At 44.8% G+C, this 14,939-nt stretch overlaps 1 protein-coding gene across 1 annotated transcript in view; it reads right to left on the bottom strand.

The window, feature by feature from the left end:
- NSFL1C (NSFL1 cofactor) overlaps positions 1–11,868 on the bottom strand; it is a 52,296-nt gene extending 40,428 nt beyond the window's left edge. The window contains exons 1-3 of the mRNA XM_082273051.1: positions 11,715–11,868; positions 2,341–2,438; positions 464–538 (exon numbers count right to left, since the gene is read on the bottom strand). Coding sequence (XP_082129177.1) covers positions 464–538; positions 2,341–2,438; positions 11,715–11,819 — 278 coding nt within the window. The 5' untranslated portion in view covers positions 11,820–11,868. The remainder of the gene's footprint in view (positions 1–463; positions 539–2,340; positions 2,439–11,714) is intronic.
- Between the last annotated feature and the right edge of the window lie 3,071 nt (positions 11,869–14,939).

Raw genomic sequence — 14,939 nt, 5'->3', positions numbered from 1 at the left:
GGGGAAACCCCGTTAAAACCAACTGGGGTGCAGTGGAAAAAAAAAGTCCCTTACATTAGTGGTCAGTGGGAAAAAAACCCACTTACAGTGGTGGTGGTCAGAATTCCACCCTCACAGACAGCTAAAGAGATCACTGATGGCACGCCAACGACACTGCCTACTGGTATTGGCTCTGGATATATAAAAAATGGGAGGTCAGCCAGTCCCGCTCAAGGAATCCCTAACCCCCTAGAAAACTCTGAAGGAATCCTAGGGTTCCACAGAACCCAGATTAGGAATAGTTGATCTAGAGGGTAAGGGGAGGAAACATAACTAAGTGAAACACCCCAAAACTATAACAGTGTTACGAAAAAAAAAATACAAACAAAACTTTATATGGACAAACATTTTTTTTATGCGGAATTAAAAACAACTGCAATTTTGGTTTACCATCTCGACTAACTTATCAAACATAAAAACTGACCTTTGACCTTCTTCCTCCTCCTCTTCTTCCTCCTGTGCGTGCACCAGGTCTCTGAAAGAAGTCACTCTGTGGTCGCTGAAGGTAAAACAATACGTCAGTTTTATGGAGAACTGCAAGACTATGACAAAATTGTTACCTTCTTTAAAAAAGGTAAAAGTATAGAACACTAATCTGACCTTTGGTTAAAACAACCATAATCCGTTTCTTTGCTGTGCCCCAATAAAACATTTTCTTTCACTTCATGTTCTGATGGCAAACCAGGAAGTGACGAGAATACACCTTTTACACCGTTGTCACAGGATCAGATATCCCTATATTAACCGCACGACTATTTACTGCGGCGGTCAGCCCCTCACAGGAAAAGCGACGTAGGGCTACGTTGCTAGCCTGTGAGGGTCTAGGGAGCGAGCGTGCCGCCGGAGGCACGGACCCCCCCCCGCGCGTGTGATCGGCGGACCCGATGTCCGCCGGTCACTAGCGAACGTACGTTAGAGCAGGAGAAAGGCAGGCGACTAATGTAAACAAGCCGCCTGTCATTCTCCCCCGTGTATGAACAGTGATCATACGGTTCTACTATGTAGGACCGTTGATCACTGTTCCTACACCTCAAGCCACAGCCAATCACAGTTAGAATCACGCACCTAGGGACACACATAACCCCTCCCTCAAAAAAAGTTAACCCCTTCACTGCCGGTGTCATTTTACAGTAACAGTGCATATGTATAGCAATGATTACTGTAGAAATGTCACTGGTAACCGCAAAAGTGTCAAAAATGTCAGTCAAGGGTCCGATCTGTCCGTCCCAATGTCGCAGTACTGGAAGAAAAAAAAAAAAACACAAACAAAAATCTTTCCCTTAGTTAGTAAACGCGATAACTTTTGCGCAAACCAATCAAAATACGCTTTTTGCGATTTTTTTTACCAAACATATGTAGCATAAAACAAATTGGCTGAAAATGTTAGAAAATTTTGATTTATACATTTTTTGGGGGAGAATTTCATATAAAAAAATGTGAAAAATATTGTTATTTTTGCAAAATTGTTGCTCTTTTTTTGTTTATAGCGCATGATAATAAAAAAAAAAAAAAAAAAAAATCGCACAGGTGATCAAATACAACCAAAAGAAAGCTCCGTTTGTGGGGAAAAAAAAAAAAAAAAAAAAAAAGGACGTCAAATTCGTTTAGGTACAGCGCCGCACGACCGCACAATTGTCCGTTAAAAGTCACGCAGTGCCGAATCGCAAAATAGGCCCTGGTCAGGAAGGGGGTAAAATCTTTCGGGGCTTAAGTGGGTAAGAAGAGGTCAACAACTTGCCTACCGGGCACTTTCACCCCCTTCCTGCCAAAGCCAATTTTCAGCTTTTAGCAGAAACCGAAAATTTTGAAAAAATAAAAAAAAAAACAAACCCATTTTTCCTCATTTCTGATAGAAAACCAATGAGACTGCACCAATGGGCACTGATAATAATAAGTGTAAATGTGCCTGTCAGAATTGTGGGTTACCGGCTCTCTTTTCCTCACGCTGTGACAGCACATGAGGAGGTACTGATAACCGGAAAGTCCGTTTACAGATGCATCCAAATTTTGGCTGAAAACGGTGTTATCGGCATTTTGCCAACAATAGAAAAGGTGCCAATAACGGCATATGTTGCATAGACATTGCATAGACATGTTGAATCTTGCATAGACATTCATTATATGAAGTCCGTGCAAGTCGCGCCGAAGTCGCGGTGCACTGGACTTCACAAGTCACCCCCGAAGTAGTACAGAGTCGTGTCGCTGCAGTGTGAATGGGCTCTAACCCTTTTTTACCCCATCCAAAACTAAGAGTATGGCTGCTGTTTTACTTCACAGACTGATGGGACATAACATCCTTACCTGGGCCCAGAGCCACGAGAAGTGGAACCCGACGGTGGCTGCGGTAGTGTCACTATGTCATCATCTCCTCCATCTTCATAGAAACTTGCCAATGCCAACTAGGTACACAAAAAAAAAAAAAAGTATAAAATAAATATTGTGTGAAATTTTTTTATATATATATATATATATATATATATATATATATATATATATATATATATATATATATATATATATATATATATATATAAAATTTTACATACACACACACCTAATCGCAAAGAAAAACTACCGGTAGATTAAGGAAATCACACTGTGCTTCGATCCATAGTAATATGTCTGGACCGATACGAATTGTGATGTTCTTTTCTACAATGTTATTGGCTTTATACCTATTTTTGCCGTGTCACAGCATACCCTCTCCCGATTGCCAGGATGGCATTCTGGTCCTTCAATGACCACTTTTTAACCACTTATTGACCAGGTCTTTTCTAAAAACTTTTACAAGTTTAAATTAGCATTTTTCGCTAGAAAAAAATTACTTTGAACCCCCAAATATTATATAAACACACACACACAATTTTTTTTTTTTTTTTTTAGCAGAGACCCTAGAGAATAAAATGGCGATTGTTGCAATATTTTATCTCACACAGCAGTCGTTCAAATGCAAATAAAAACAAAAAAAAAAAAAAAAAAAAAAAAAAAAAAAAAAAACACACGCACGCACACAGTAAAGTTTTCTTGTTATGTTGTAAAAGCTGTTACACTGAGCAAATAGATACACAACAACATGTCATGCTTTAAAATTGCACGCACACGTGGAATGGCGACAAACTACGGTATTTCAAAGATATTCATAGGCGATGCTTTACATTTTTTATACAGGTTGCCGGTTTAGCGTTACAGAGGAGGTCTGGTGCTAGAATTATTGCTCTGCTCTAATGATCACGGCGCAGCCTCACGTGTGGTTTGAACACCGTTTATATATGCAGGTGTGACTTATGAGTTGGTTTCCACGCGTGAGCACGGAGGGATGGGGCGCTGTTTTTTTTTTTTTAACAACCCTTGTAATAGAAATAAGCATGAAAGGTCCTCTTTACTGACAGATCTGGGGGTCAAAAAGACCCAAATCTCTCTTTTACACTTCAAAGCAAAAAATTTATATATATATATATATACTTAAGCCCGAGAACTGGAAGTGACGTCAGATGTCACTCCGGTCCTCCAAGGGCTTAGAGCCAAGTGGGGGGGTATCTTGCCCTCACTCAACTTCCTTCCCAGTCATTGGCCACTTTAGACCCACCTCTCCCGTCGCCTCCAAGTGTTATCCCATGGCAAATCTGCCACTGGGACCACTTTTAACCGACACCTAATCGCCCACAGAATAAAATACCAGGGTTATGGCAGCTAGATTCTGCCATACAACAGTATTTAAACGTCAAAGTCATGGACTGGAAATCTTTAAATTTTCCTAAAAAATGTTGTTTACATTTGTATCCATCTATTACACGATAGAACATTGGATTGAAGCACTAGGACTTTCATGGTACGGTATTACACAGTGGATTGGAATGACACAAATATACACTTGAATAGTTCAATGACAAATATAGATAGATATATATATATATATATATATATATATATATATCTCTATATCTATCAATGCGGTTCTGGCAGAACCTGACTTCTAATAGGTTGGACAGTGAATGGGGGTGTCCAAGCTATGGAAAGCCTCAATCAATATAGTTCCAATCTTGTAAACTACATATTTTGCAGGGTATCCGCTTCGTCAGGAGTTTTTTTAAAAAGAGGATCAATGAAAAGACTATCGACAAAAAACAATAATATGCAAGAAAATATGAAAACATAAGAAAACCTGTATATGTGCTGAATATGCATACTAGAGATCGACCGATTATTGTCAACACCAACATATCGGGGGCAGATATGCACTTTCCCCGCAATATCTGTATCGGCCTTTGGATTTACCAATATTGCCAATGTTTCCGTGACGTCATTCCGTATGTTGCACGCGCACGTTATGCCTTCAAACACCGCCTCCCACGCCTGCGCGGCCCGTACGTGACGCCATTGCACAGCGTGCACTGCACTTAAGACCGCCTCCCACAGGCCCTGGCCTCAGCTACACACCACAACAGGGTGCCAGCACAGCGAGCAAGCAACCAACCACCCAGATGACACCAAGCCAGCCACCCTCCAATGTGACAAGTGTTCCAGCAAGCCAGCTACCCGCCACAACAGGCCAGGGTGAGTGAGTGACTCCAAGCCAGCAAGCCACAACACGGTGTTCCTGCAAGCCAGCCATAACAGGGTGACACCAAGCCAGCCAGGCACCACACAGTGTTCCTGCAAGCCAGCCAGCCATAACAGGGTGACACCAAGCGAGCCAACAGTTTTCCTGCAAGCCAGCCATAACAGGGTGACACCAAGCCAGCCACCCACCACAGTGTCCCTGCAAGCCAGCCACCCATAACCGGGTGACACCAAGCCAGCCACCAGTGTTACTGCAAGCCAGCCACCCATAACAGGGTGACACCAAGCCAGCATCAAATTGGTCTGCATGGCTGTCGTCCCAGAAAGAAGCCTCTTCTAAAGATGACGCACAAGAAAGCCCGCATACAGTTTTGCTGAAGACAAGCAGACTAAAGACATGGATTACTGGAACCATGTCCTGTGGTCTGATGAGACCAAGATAAACTTATTTGGTTCAGATGGTGTCAAGCGTGTGTGGTGGCATCCTGGTGAGGAGTACAAAGACAAGTGTGTCTTGCCTACAGTCAAGCATGGTGGTGGGAGTGTCATGGTCTGGGGCTACATGAGTGCTGCCGGCACTGGGGGGCTACAGTTCATTGAGGGAACCATGAATGCCAACATGTACTGTGACATACTGAAGCAGAGCATCATCCCCTCCCTTCGGAGACTGAGCTGCAGGGCAATATTCCATGATAACGACCCCAAACACACCTCCAAGACGACCACTGCCTTGCTAAAGAAGCCGAGGGTAAAGGTGATGGACTGGCTAAGCATATCTCCAGACCTAAACCCTATTGAGTATCTGTGGGGCATCCTCAAACGGAAGGTGGAGGAGCGCAAGGTCTAACATCCACCAGCTCTGTGATGTCATCATGGAGGAGTGGAAGAGGACTCCGGTGGCAACCTGTGAAGCTCTGGTGAACTCCATGCCCAAGAGGGTTAAGGCAGTGCTGGAAAATAATGGTGGCCACACAAAATATCGACACGTTAAATTTTCCCTTAGGGGTGTACTCACTTTTGTTGCCAGTGGTTTAGACATTAATGGCTGTGTGTTGAGTTATTTTGAGGGGACAGCAAATTTACACTGTTATACAAGCTGTACACTCATTACTTTACATTGTAGCAAAGTGTCATTTCTTCAGTGTTGTCACATGAAAAGATAGAATAAAATATTTACAAAAATGTGAGGGGTGTACTCACTTCTGTGGAGATACTGTATATCACTATTGGCAGATTAATATTGGATGTTTCCTCTTGTTCTTCTTATAGGTTAGATTCTTTATTTACTGCACCCTGGTTCGTCATTATCTGCGTGACATATGTGGATAAATGTTTTCCACCACATATCCTGTATGAACCACAACTAGTCATTATAAGGGGAGACCCTTTACATTACTATCTGTTCAGAAATACATTTTATGGCTGTAAGCCTATTTTTATGACCAAACATATATAATAAATTCTTTAGGTTCAATCGTCTGCCCACAGATCCTTTATGAGAAGTTGCTCTCTGCCTATTTTGGCCTATCTTTTACCGCTGTCTGAGCGTCCAGCGCTTAGAACAATTTAACAATTTTTTTTTTTAGGTGTGTAAAAATTGGGTGCCATGGTGATAGTTGAAATGTCTGAGGGGTAGTATGATAACCGCCTGTTCTCTTCCTTTCCCACCCCCCCCCCCTCTGCCTTTTTTTTTTACGTTGGACTATTTTTGAGTCTCGCTTCAATATAACATAATACTATGCACCTCTTACCTTTATTAGCATTTATCATTATCCATCGTCCACCTGGCTCCCACACTCACCCGGGAGACTGCCAATTGGTGTCGTCGCCCCATGTGCTGTTGACGTGGACAACAGTTTTTGCATATACTGTATAGTCATTTTAGTTCTTGCATATATACTTATTTTAGTTTTTGCATATATACTTATTTTAGTTTTTGCATATATACTTATTTTAGTTTTTGCATATATAGTCATTTTAGTTTTTGCATATATACTTATTTTAGTTTTTGCATATATACTTATTTTAGTTTTTGCATATATAGTCATTTTAGTTTTTGCATATATACTTATTTTAGTTTTTGCATATATAGTTGTGTTTCAGTAATTCACTAACAACGTATTCTGTATGCATATTCAGCACATATACAGATTTTGTTAGGTTTTCAAATTTTCTTGCATATTTTTTTTTTTTTTGGTCTAGATTCTTTCCATAGATCCTCTATAAAACAACTCCTGAAGAAGCGGATACCCCGCAAAATATGTAGAATACAAGATTGGAACTATATTGTTTGAGGCTTTCCATACCTTGGACACCCCCATTCACTGTCCAATCTGTTAGAGGAAGCCAGGTTCTGCCAGGATCGCGTTATGCCTCGTACACAAGCAACGATTGTTGGCCGACCGATCGGCCGTCTTTTGTCCAGTGTTGTTGTGTTGGTTGAAATGTGCTCTAGACTGCACACAAATTTTATCGGCCAACAACAACCAACTTCAGAAGTGATGTCATGTGCTGGTTTACTTTCCGTGTGTTTTTTTCTTCTCTGAGCATGCCCAGTCTTGCTCATCACATTTTTGTCTGCTGAAATCTGTACTGACTGACGAACAATCGGCCGTTCTGTTGACGGCTAAAAAAATTTTATAGCATGCACACCAGATTTTGTTTGGCCGAAAAGTCGCAGTCGGTTGTCGGAAGCATCATACTAACAAGCCGACAATCGGCCGGTGGCCGAAAATTCACGGCCGACAATCGGTGCGTGTGTATGAGGCATTACTACATATTTTGTCTCAAACTATTCAAGTGTATATTTGCGTCATTCCTATCCATTGTATGGATGTGTTTTTAATCTGAAATGTTGTAAAAAAAATATTGGGAATTTTAAATAGAAGTAGTGTGTAGTTAATACCATACCATGAAAGTCCTAGTGCCTCAGTCCAATGTTCTATCGTGTAATTGATATTATAGGACGAAGGTACCACCAGTGATTGTGTACATATGTAGCACACTTTCTATATCCTACCCATCCGTGGCTAGCTATAGTGTTTGTTAGGCCCTTTGAAACACAGGGCCATCTACCTGCAGTAGGTCCCCCCCCACACACCAATAGGCATGCAGCTGAATGCTGTACTATGTGGTACCTGTGTTTAGGCCCCTATGTGTTCAGAAATGAATGCAAGGAATGCAGGTCTTCAGCATTTTGCGCATTTGTTCCCAAACACATAAGGACTTCATAGTTTCCTCTAGTTACACAGAGCTTCATTACCCCTAAAAAAAAAAAAAAAAAATCATACCATGTAGTTGGTGCATCAAGAATCGCTATTTCAGCACCTACATTTTCTTCCCACGAGAGGTTCCCTTTCATTAATAACATTTCTTAATCCAAGTCGTTTCGGGTCAGTGATTCATTGAGCTCAGTCACACTTGCTTCGGCTTCAACACACATTACTTGTCGGAAGGCAGAAGCAGAGTTCCGGCCTTGGGGGTCAAATGTAGATAAAAATAACCCCGGGACAGTCAGGGCTAGTACATTCCATAATGGATAGCCTCTGAACTGTCCCGGGTCCCACTTACCTGTAAGAAGAAATACTTACCTTGAATAGTTCTTCTCCAGCGCTGCCATCTCAGATGTGGGCAGCTGAAGCCAGCGCGTCCTCTTTGGTGACGTCGGAGTCCCACAATGCACTGCACCGGCCCCGCTCGTCACTTTCGGTGCAGGCGCGGCATCCCTGCACAGCTTCTGGGCATGCCCAGAAGCTGTTTAGCAGGGAATGAGGCACCCGCACCGGAAGTGACGAGCAGGGCCGATGCAGGTGCACTGACTCCTGGGAGCGATGACGTGGAGTAGTAGAAACACAGGATCCCTGTGTTTCTCTGACAGAACGGCGGTCTACCTTGTTTACATCGGCAGACCGCCGATCTGTCACAAATGGGGAGCGATTGCGGGTGGCCTGTGTACATTGCATCTGCCAGGCCCGCTGATTGGCTCCCCCTCTGACCAACTGGTATGTGTGCTTGTCTTCAACGGCGGTGCGCGCACCCCCACTGTCTATTACAAGAAGCGACGAACAAGTAAGCCGTTTCGCGTAATAGAGCAAGCCTGCCACAGTAAACTACAGGGGCTGGCCTGCAAGGGTTTAAAGCGTCTACCGCTTCAACATGCTTTTTTGATGCTTCGATGAAGCCTTAAGCGAGAATGGTTAGGCTTCTATGGAGGCTTTAAATCGCCAACAAAGCGACATGAGGTATACGTTTTTGAAGCAAAGCAAAAGCAAGGTGTAAACAGGACTGTAGGGGCTCATTCACACTTGTTTTCGACTTCACATATTAAAGCGCCTACCACTTCAACTTTTTTTTTTTTTTTTTTTTTTCACTTACCTTGTTATAGAAGAAAATATACTCACCTTCCTTCCACTTCCTCCCTTGGCGGCCGCGGCGTCACTTCCGGCTTGCGATGACTCCTGGGAGCTGAACGTCATCGCTCCCAGGAGTCAATGCGCCCGCTCGTCATTTCCGGTGCGGCGCCTCATTCCCTGCTAAACAGCTTCTGGGCATGCCCAGAAGCTGTGGAGGGATGACGCGCTCGCACCGGAGGTGACGAGCGGGACCGGTGGAGGGCATTCTGGGACTCCGACGTCACCGAAGAGGCCGCAGAAGAGGACGCGCTGGCTTCAGCTGCCCACACCTGAGATGGCAGCGCGGGAGAAGAAATTTTCAAGGTAAGCATTTCTTCTAAAAGGTAAGAGCGACCCGGGACAGTACAGAGGCTATTTATTGTGGAATGTACTAACCCTGACTGTCCCGGGGGTATTTTTATCTAAATTTCACCCCCGAGGCCGGAACTCCGCTTTAAGTTTTAAGTGTGCATTTTTAAAGAGCCTGTCATTAAAAGTGATTAAGCCAGGTGTTTTCCCTAGTAGTAAGCACTGTCTGTTGAACCGGATGGACTTGTGTCTTTTTTCAACCTATGTCTGTACATTCTGTATATCATATATATTATAATAGCAAGCAAGGCTTGTGTTATCTGTAAGCCTCTGCAGGAAGCAGTAATACCAGGAAGGAGGACTCTAATGTCAGAGCAGATGGGTGTGACAGACAGGTGACAGCAGGTAGACAGGAAAGGTGAGGAAGGGACAGGTGTACCAGATGTCTTATCCACTGTCAGTTAACCCTTTATGCCCTACTATATAGCCACCAGGTGTAGCCAGTATTGAATACTGTTGGGTAGAAGTACCGGTAGTTTCCAATAAAGAAAAGTTACTCTCAGTAGTTCCAATAAGAAATTGTCCCTTTTCATTTACTAAATATGCAAAATAAGGCAGTCTGACCGTATATAAATGACAGAGACCGCATATATGGTGAGGGGGCTGTATACAGGGGAAGGAGTCACAGCGCTTCACGTTTTCCACATTGTTATGTTACAGCCTTATTCCAAAATTGATTAAAATTCATTATTTTCCTCAAAAGTCTACAAACAATACCCCATACCACGTGCAAAGTTTAAAATCTTTGCAAATTAAAAACGAAAAAGTGGGGGTGGTATATAGAGTGGGGCAGTGAAGGAATATACAGAGGTGGAAGGAATATACATAGATGGGGGCAGGGAATATAAAGAGGTTGGGTGGAGAAGAAATATACAGAGATTGGGGGAGGGGGGGGGAATATACAGAGGTGGTGGGGGGGGGTGGTATATAGAGGGGGCAGGGGAAGGAATATACCGAGGTGGGGGGCAGTATATAGACAAGGGGGGGGGAGGAAAGAATATACAAAGATGGGGGGGCAGTATAAAGGAGGGGGGGGGAAGGAATATACAGAGGTGGAAGGAATATACATAGATGGGGGCAGGGAATATAAAGAGGTTGGGGGAGAAGAAATATACAGAGATTGGGGAGGGGGGGGGGGTGGTATATAGAGGGGGCAGGGGAAGGAATATACAGAGGTGGGGGCAGTAAATAGACAAGGGGGGGGGGGGAGGAAAGAATATACAAAGATGGGGGGGCAGTATAAAGGGGGGGGGAAGGAATATAGAGGTGGGGGGCAGTATAAAGGAGGGGGGGAAGGAATATACAGAGGTGGGGGGCGGAATATACAGAGGTGGGGGGCGGTATATAGGTGGGGGGAAGGAATATACAGAGATAGGGGCGGTATATACAGAGGTGGGGGCTGTATATAGGTGGGGGAAGGAATATACAGAGATAGGGGCGGTATATAGGTGGGGGAAGGTATATACAGAGGTGGGGGGCAGTATAAAGGAGGGGGGGAAGGAATATACAGAGATAGGGGCGGTATATAGGTGGGGGAAGGAATATACAGAGATAGGGGCGGTATATAGGTGGGGGAAGGAATATACAGAGATAGGGGCGGTATATAGGTGGGGGGGAAAGAATATACAGAGATAGGGGCGGTATATAGGTGGGGGAAGGTATATACAGAGGTGGGGGGCAGTATAAAGGAGGGGGGGAAGGAATATACAGAGATAGGGGCGGTATATAGGTGGGGGAAGGTATATACAGAGGTGGGGGGCAGTATAAAGGAGGGGGGGAAGGAATATACAGAGATAGGGGCGGTATATAGGTGGGGGGAAGGAATATACAGGAGGTGGGGGGGCTGTATATAGGTGGGGGGAAGGTATATACATACAGAGATAGGGGCGGTATATAGGTGGGGGAAGGAATATACAGAGATGGGGGGGCAGTATATAGGTGGGGGGAAGGTATATACAGAGGTGGGGGAGGTATATAGGTGGGGGAGGTATATAGGTGGGGGAAGGAATATACAGAGGTGGGGGAGGTATATAGGTGGGGGAAGGAATATACAGAGGTGGGGGAGGTATATAGGTGGGGGAAAGGAATATACAGAGATGGGGGGGCAGTATATAGGTGGGGGGAAGGTATATAGGTGGGGGAAGGTATATACAGAGATGGGGGGGCAGTATATAGGTGGGGGGAAGGTATATACAGAGGTGGGGGGATGTACAGAGGACAGGGAAGGAATATAATGGGGTAGAATGATATGGATAAAAGAGGGGGAAGGAATTTAGTGTTGGACAGCCGGGATGACAATGCGATTCTTCCCTCCCCCCTCTCCTCAGACTCCCCCCAGCCCCTCTGCCCCGGTACCTGCAGGTCCCAGCCGGCGGACTCCAGAAAGAAGCGGGCCCTCTCCTCCTCCGAGCCGGTAACCAGCACAAACTCTCGCACCGCTTCCTCCTGCCGCGCCTCCATCTTCAGTGTGCGCCGTCTCTAACATTCCCCCGGAAACAGCGAGCGAGCACACAGGGTTCCGGGGCTCATGTGACGCACACTGCGGCTCCTACCACTGTCCCATCAGTGCCCAGGCTGGGGTCACATGACACATTAAAGAGCAATTTAAAATCTCGAAACCATTTCATGGATGGGGCGAGGGCAGAGTCTCTGCCAGTCCTTTACTGCTCTCTGTGTCCCCCCCCTCTCTTCACTTCAAACGCTTTCATATTTTCCCTAAACCTAAATTAGAAATGCTTTGGCTAGAGTTGAGTTTTGAAGTGACCCTGTTGCTCTGATTAATATAATAATAATTGAATAAGAGCCCTCACCCTGTTGAAGAGCTCCAAGTATTGCTCCTATTCCACACTTTTCAATAGCGTGTCCCCCACTGGAGGCAGTGGTTCCTTCCACCATGGTCAGTCTTATAGTAACCTAGTGTCTGCTGGGAGGAACCACAGCATCCAGGAGGGGACATGTGATTCAACACCCAGTGTCAGATATCACCACCCCAGGGGGACATATTCATTACACATATCTTCCAACTTTTTTAGATGGAAATGAGGAACACCTATTAGTAAAATTAAAATTTAACAAGAAAGGGATCACCCCCGCGCAGGTCAGACTCATACTCATGGCTTCAGTACGCGGCCGGAGCCAAGGAGGATGAATGCTTTTATACCTTAGTGTCGGGTAGAAATGTGAGGGCCGCTATTGTTTTTTAATAAATAATTGAAGTTTTTACAGAATTACGCTATATGGATTCTTTCTTTTAACCACTTAAGCCCTGAAGATTTTACCCCCTTCCTGACGAGGGCCTATTTTGCGATTCGGCACTGCGTGACTTTAACGGACAATTGCGCGATCGTGCGATGCTGTACCCAAATGAAATTGACGTCCTTTTTTTCCCACAAACAGAGCTTTCTTTTGGTGGTATTTGATCACCTGTGCGATTTTTTTGATCATGCGCTATAAACAAAAGAAGAGCGACAATTTTGCAAAAATAACAATATTTTTCACATTTTTTTATATGAAATTCCCCCCCAAAAAAATGTAAAAATCAAACTTTTTTAACATTTTTGGCCAATTTGTTTTATGCTACATATGTTTGGTAAAAAAAAAATCGCAAAAAGCGTATTTTGATTGGTTTGCGCAAAAGTTATTGCGTTTACTAACTAAGGGAAAGATTTTTGTCATTTTTATTGTTTTTTTTTTAACGAGTAATGGCGGCGATCTGCGATTTTTTTTTTTTTTGCGGTACTGCGACATTGCGGCGGACAGATCGGACCCTTGACTGACATTTTTGACACTTTTGGGGTTACCAGTGACAATACTGCAGTAATCAGTGCTATAAATATGCACTGTTACTGTAAAAATGACACTGGCAGGGAAGGGGTTAACTTTATTAGAGAGGGAGGGGTTAAGTGTGTCCCTAGGGGCGTGTTTCTTACTGTGATTGGATGTGGCTAGTGATGTAACAGCAGAGATCTACGGTCCTACATAGCAGAACCGTATGATCTCTGCTGTTACACAGGGGAGAATGACAGGCGGCTTTGTTTACATTAGCCACCTGCCTTTCTCCCGGTGTAACCGATGATCGCGAGTGAGCGGCGGACATCGGGGTCCGCCGCGCACACGCGCGGGGGGGGGGGGGGGGTCTGTGAGCGAGCGGGAGCGCACTCGCTCCCTAGAGCCTCACAGGCTAGCAATGTAGACCTACGTCACTTTGCCTGTGAGGGGCTGACTGCCGCAGTAAATAGTCGTTAAACCACTACATACCCTCACACATCCTATAAGAGTCCATGTATGGGAAGATGGGAGCGATCATTTGTAGGAATAATGGAAATTTTTTGCAAAAATTCACATTTGCTGGTTTATAATTTAACCAGCCACCCCATCTGGTGAGTCAGTTTGGGGAAAATGGTGAATGGATCACGCTCGGTGTATTGCACAAATTGTTCACAGAAGTTGTACAATGCGATAGACACCTCGTGTAACAAGGGTACGTTTCCATTTTTGACGTAACACATCGCGGTCTGTCCCCGACCAAAGGCAAGCAACCCTCAATTTGCTACGCCAAAGCATGTCTCTCATACCTAGTGTTATTATAGTAAGAGCAGAGCTTTGTTTCAGCTGGAACTTGGTGAACTCAGTTCCACCACCTTTGGCTCAGGTCCTCTGCTCCCTGCTCACCACTATCACTCATAAACACAAAGATCTGACTTCCTGTGTTTTCCAAGTGCAGCATGGGGACAAAGGAGATGCCGGTGTTCCGTGAAAAAACCATACCCGTGAGAAAACCATACCCCTCGTCACTTCCGGAGGGTATGGTTTTCTCACAGTAGTGTTTTTAACGTTATACTTGCCGCGATTACATTAAAACAGCTCCTCTGCAACATTGCTCATCCCCGCTCCTTCCCCTGTCACTTCCCTCATCTCGGCTAATTAATATAAAAGCGGCTCACGGAGCAGACATATCTCATTTCATACACCCGCTGCCGATTTCATATTTATTAGCCGACATAAGGGAAGTGACAGGGATACCAGCGGGGATGAGCAATGTTGCAGAGGAGCTTTTTATTGTAATCGCGGCAAGTATAACGTTAAACACATACTCCGTATTATTTCCATCCCCTCCGAGCATGCGTACTTCTGATCTTCTCTGCTGTTCCTTGAAGTTTCCGGGGCTCTGAGCATGCGCACTGCTGCGCTGCTCAGCAGTTTCAGACCGGAAGTGACGAGGGTATGGTTTCTCCACGGGGTATGGTTTTTTAACGTTACACCGGTACCTGGGGTGCAGTGCGGATGCTGACACCCCCACTGGATGATCTCTCTGCAAATGAGAGAGGTGAAGCCACCTAGAGTGTGAGGGGGAAGTACTAGAGAAGAAGAGGGATGAAAGTGAGATGTGGATGGGGGATGCAGAGCTAAGCAGCTGTGGAAGAAGGATGAACTCTGCACTCTGTGTGTTGCCCACCCCTGAACTCTGTACGCAGCACACCCCTGAACCCTGCACTCGGTACATAGCACACTCCCGAACTCTGCACTCTGTGCTACCGAACTCTGCACTCTGTGTATAACCCCACCGAACTCTGCACTCTG

This window comes from Pelophylax lessonae, assembly GCF_965119305.1.
Source record: "Pelophylax lessonae genome assembly, chromosome: 11".
NCBI classification, from domain to species: Eukaryota; Metazoa; Chordata; class Amphibia; order Anura; family Ranidae; genus Pelophylax; species Pelophylax lessonae.
Note: the sequence above shows the minus strand (reverse complement) of the source record. Positions and strands in the feature narration are given on the sequence as shown.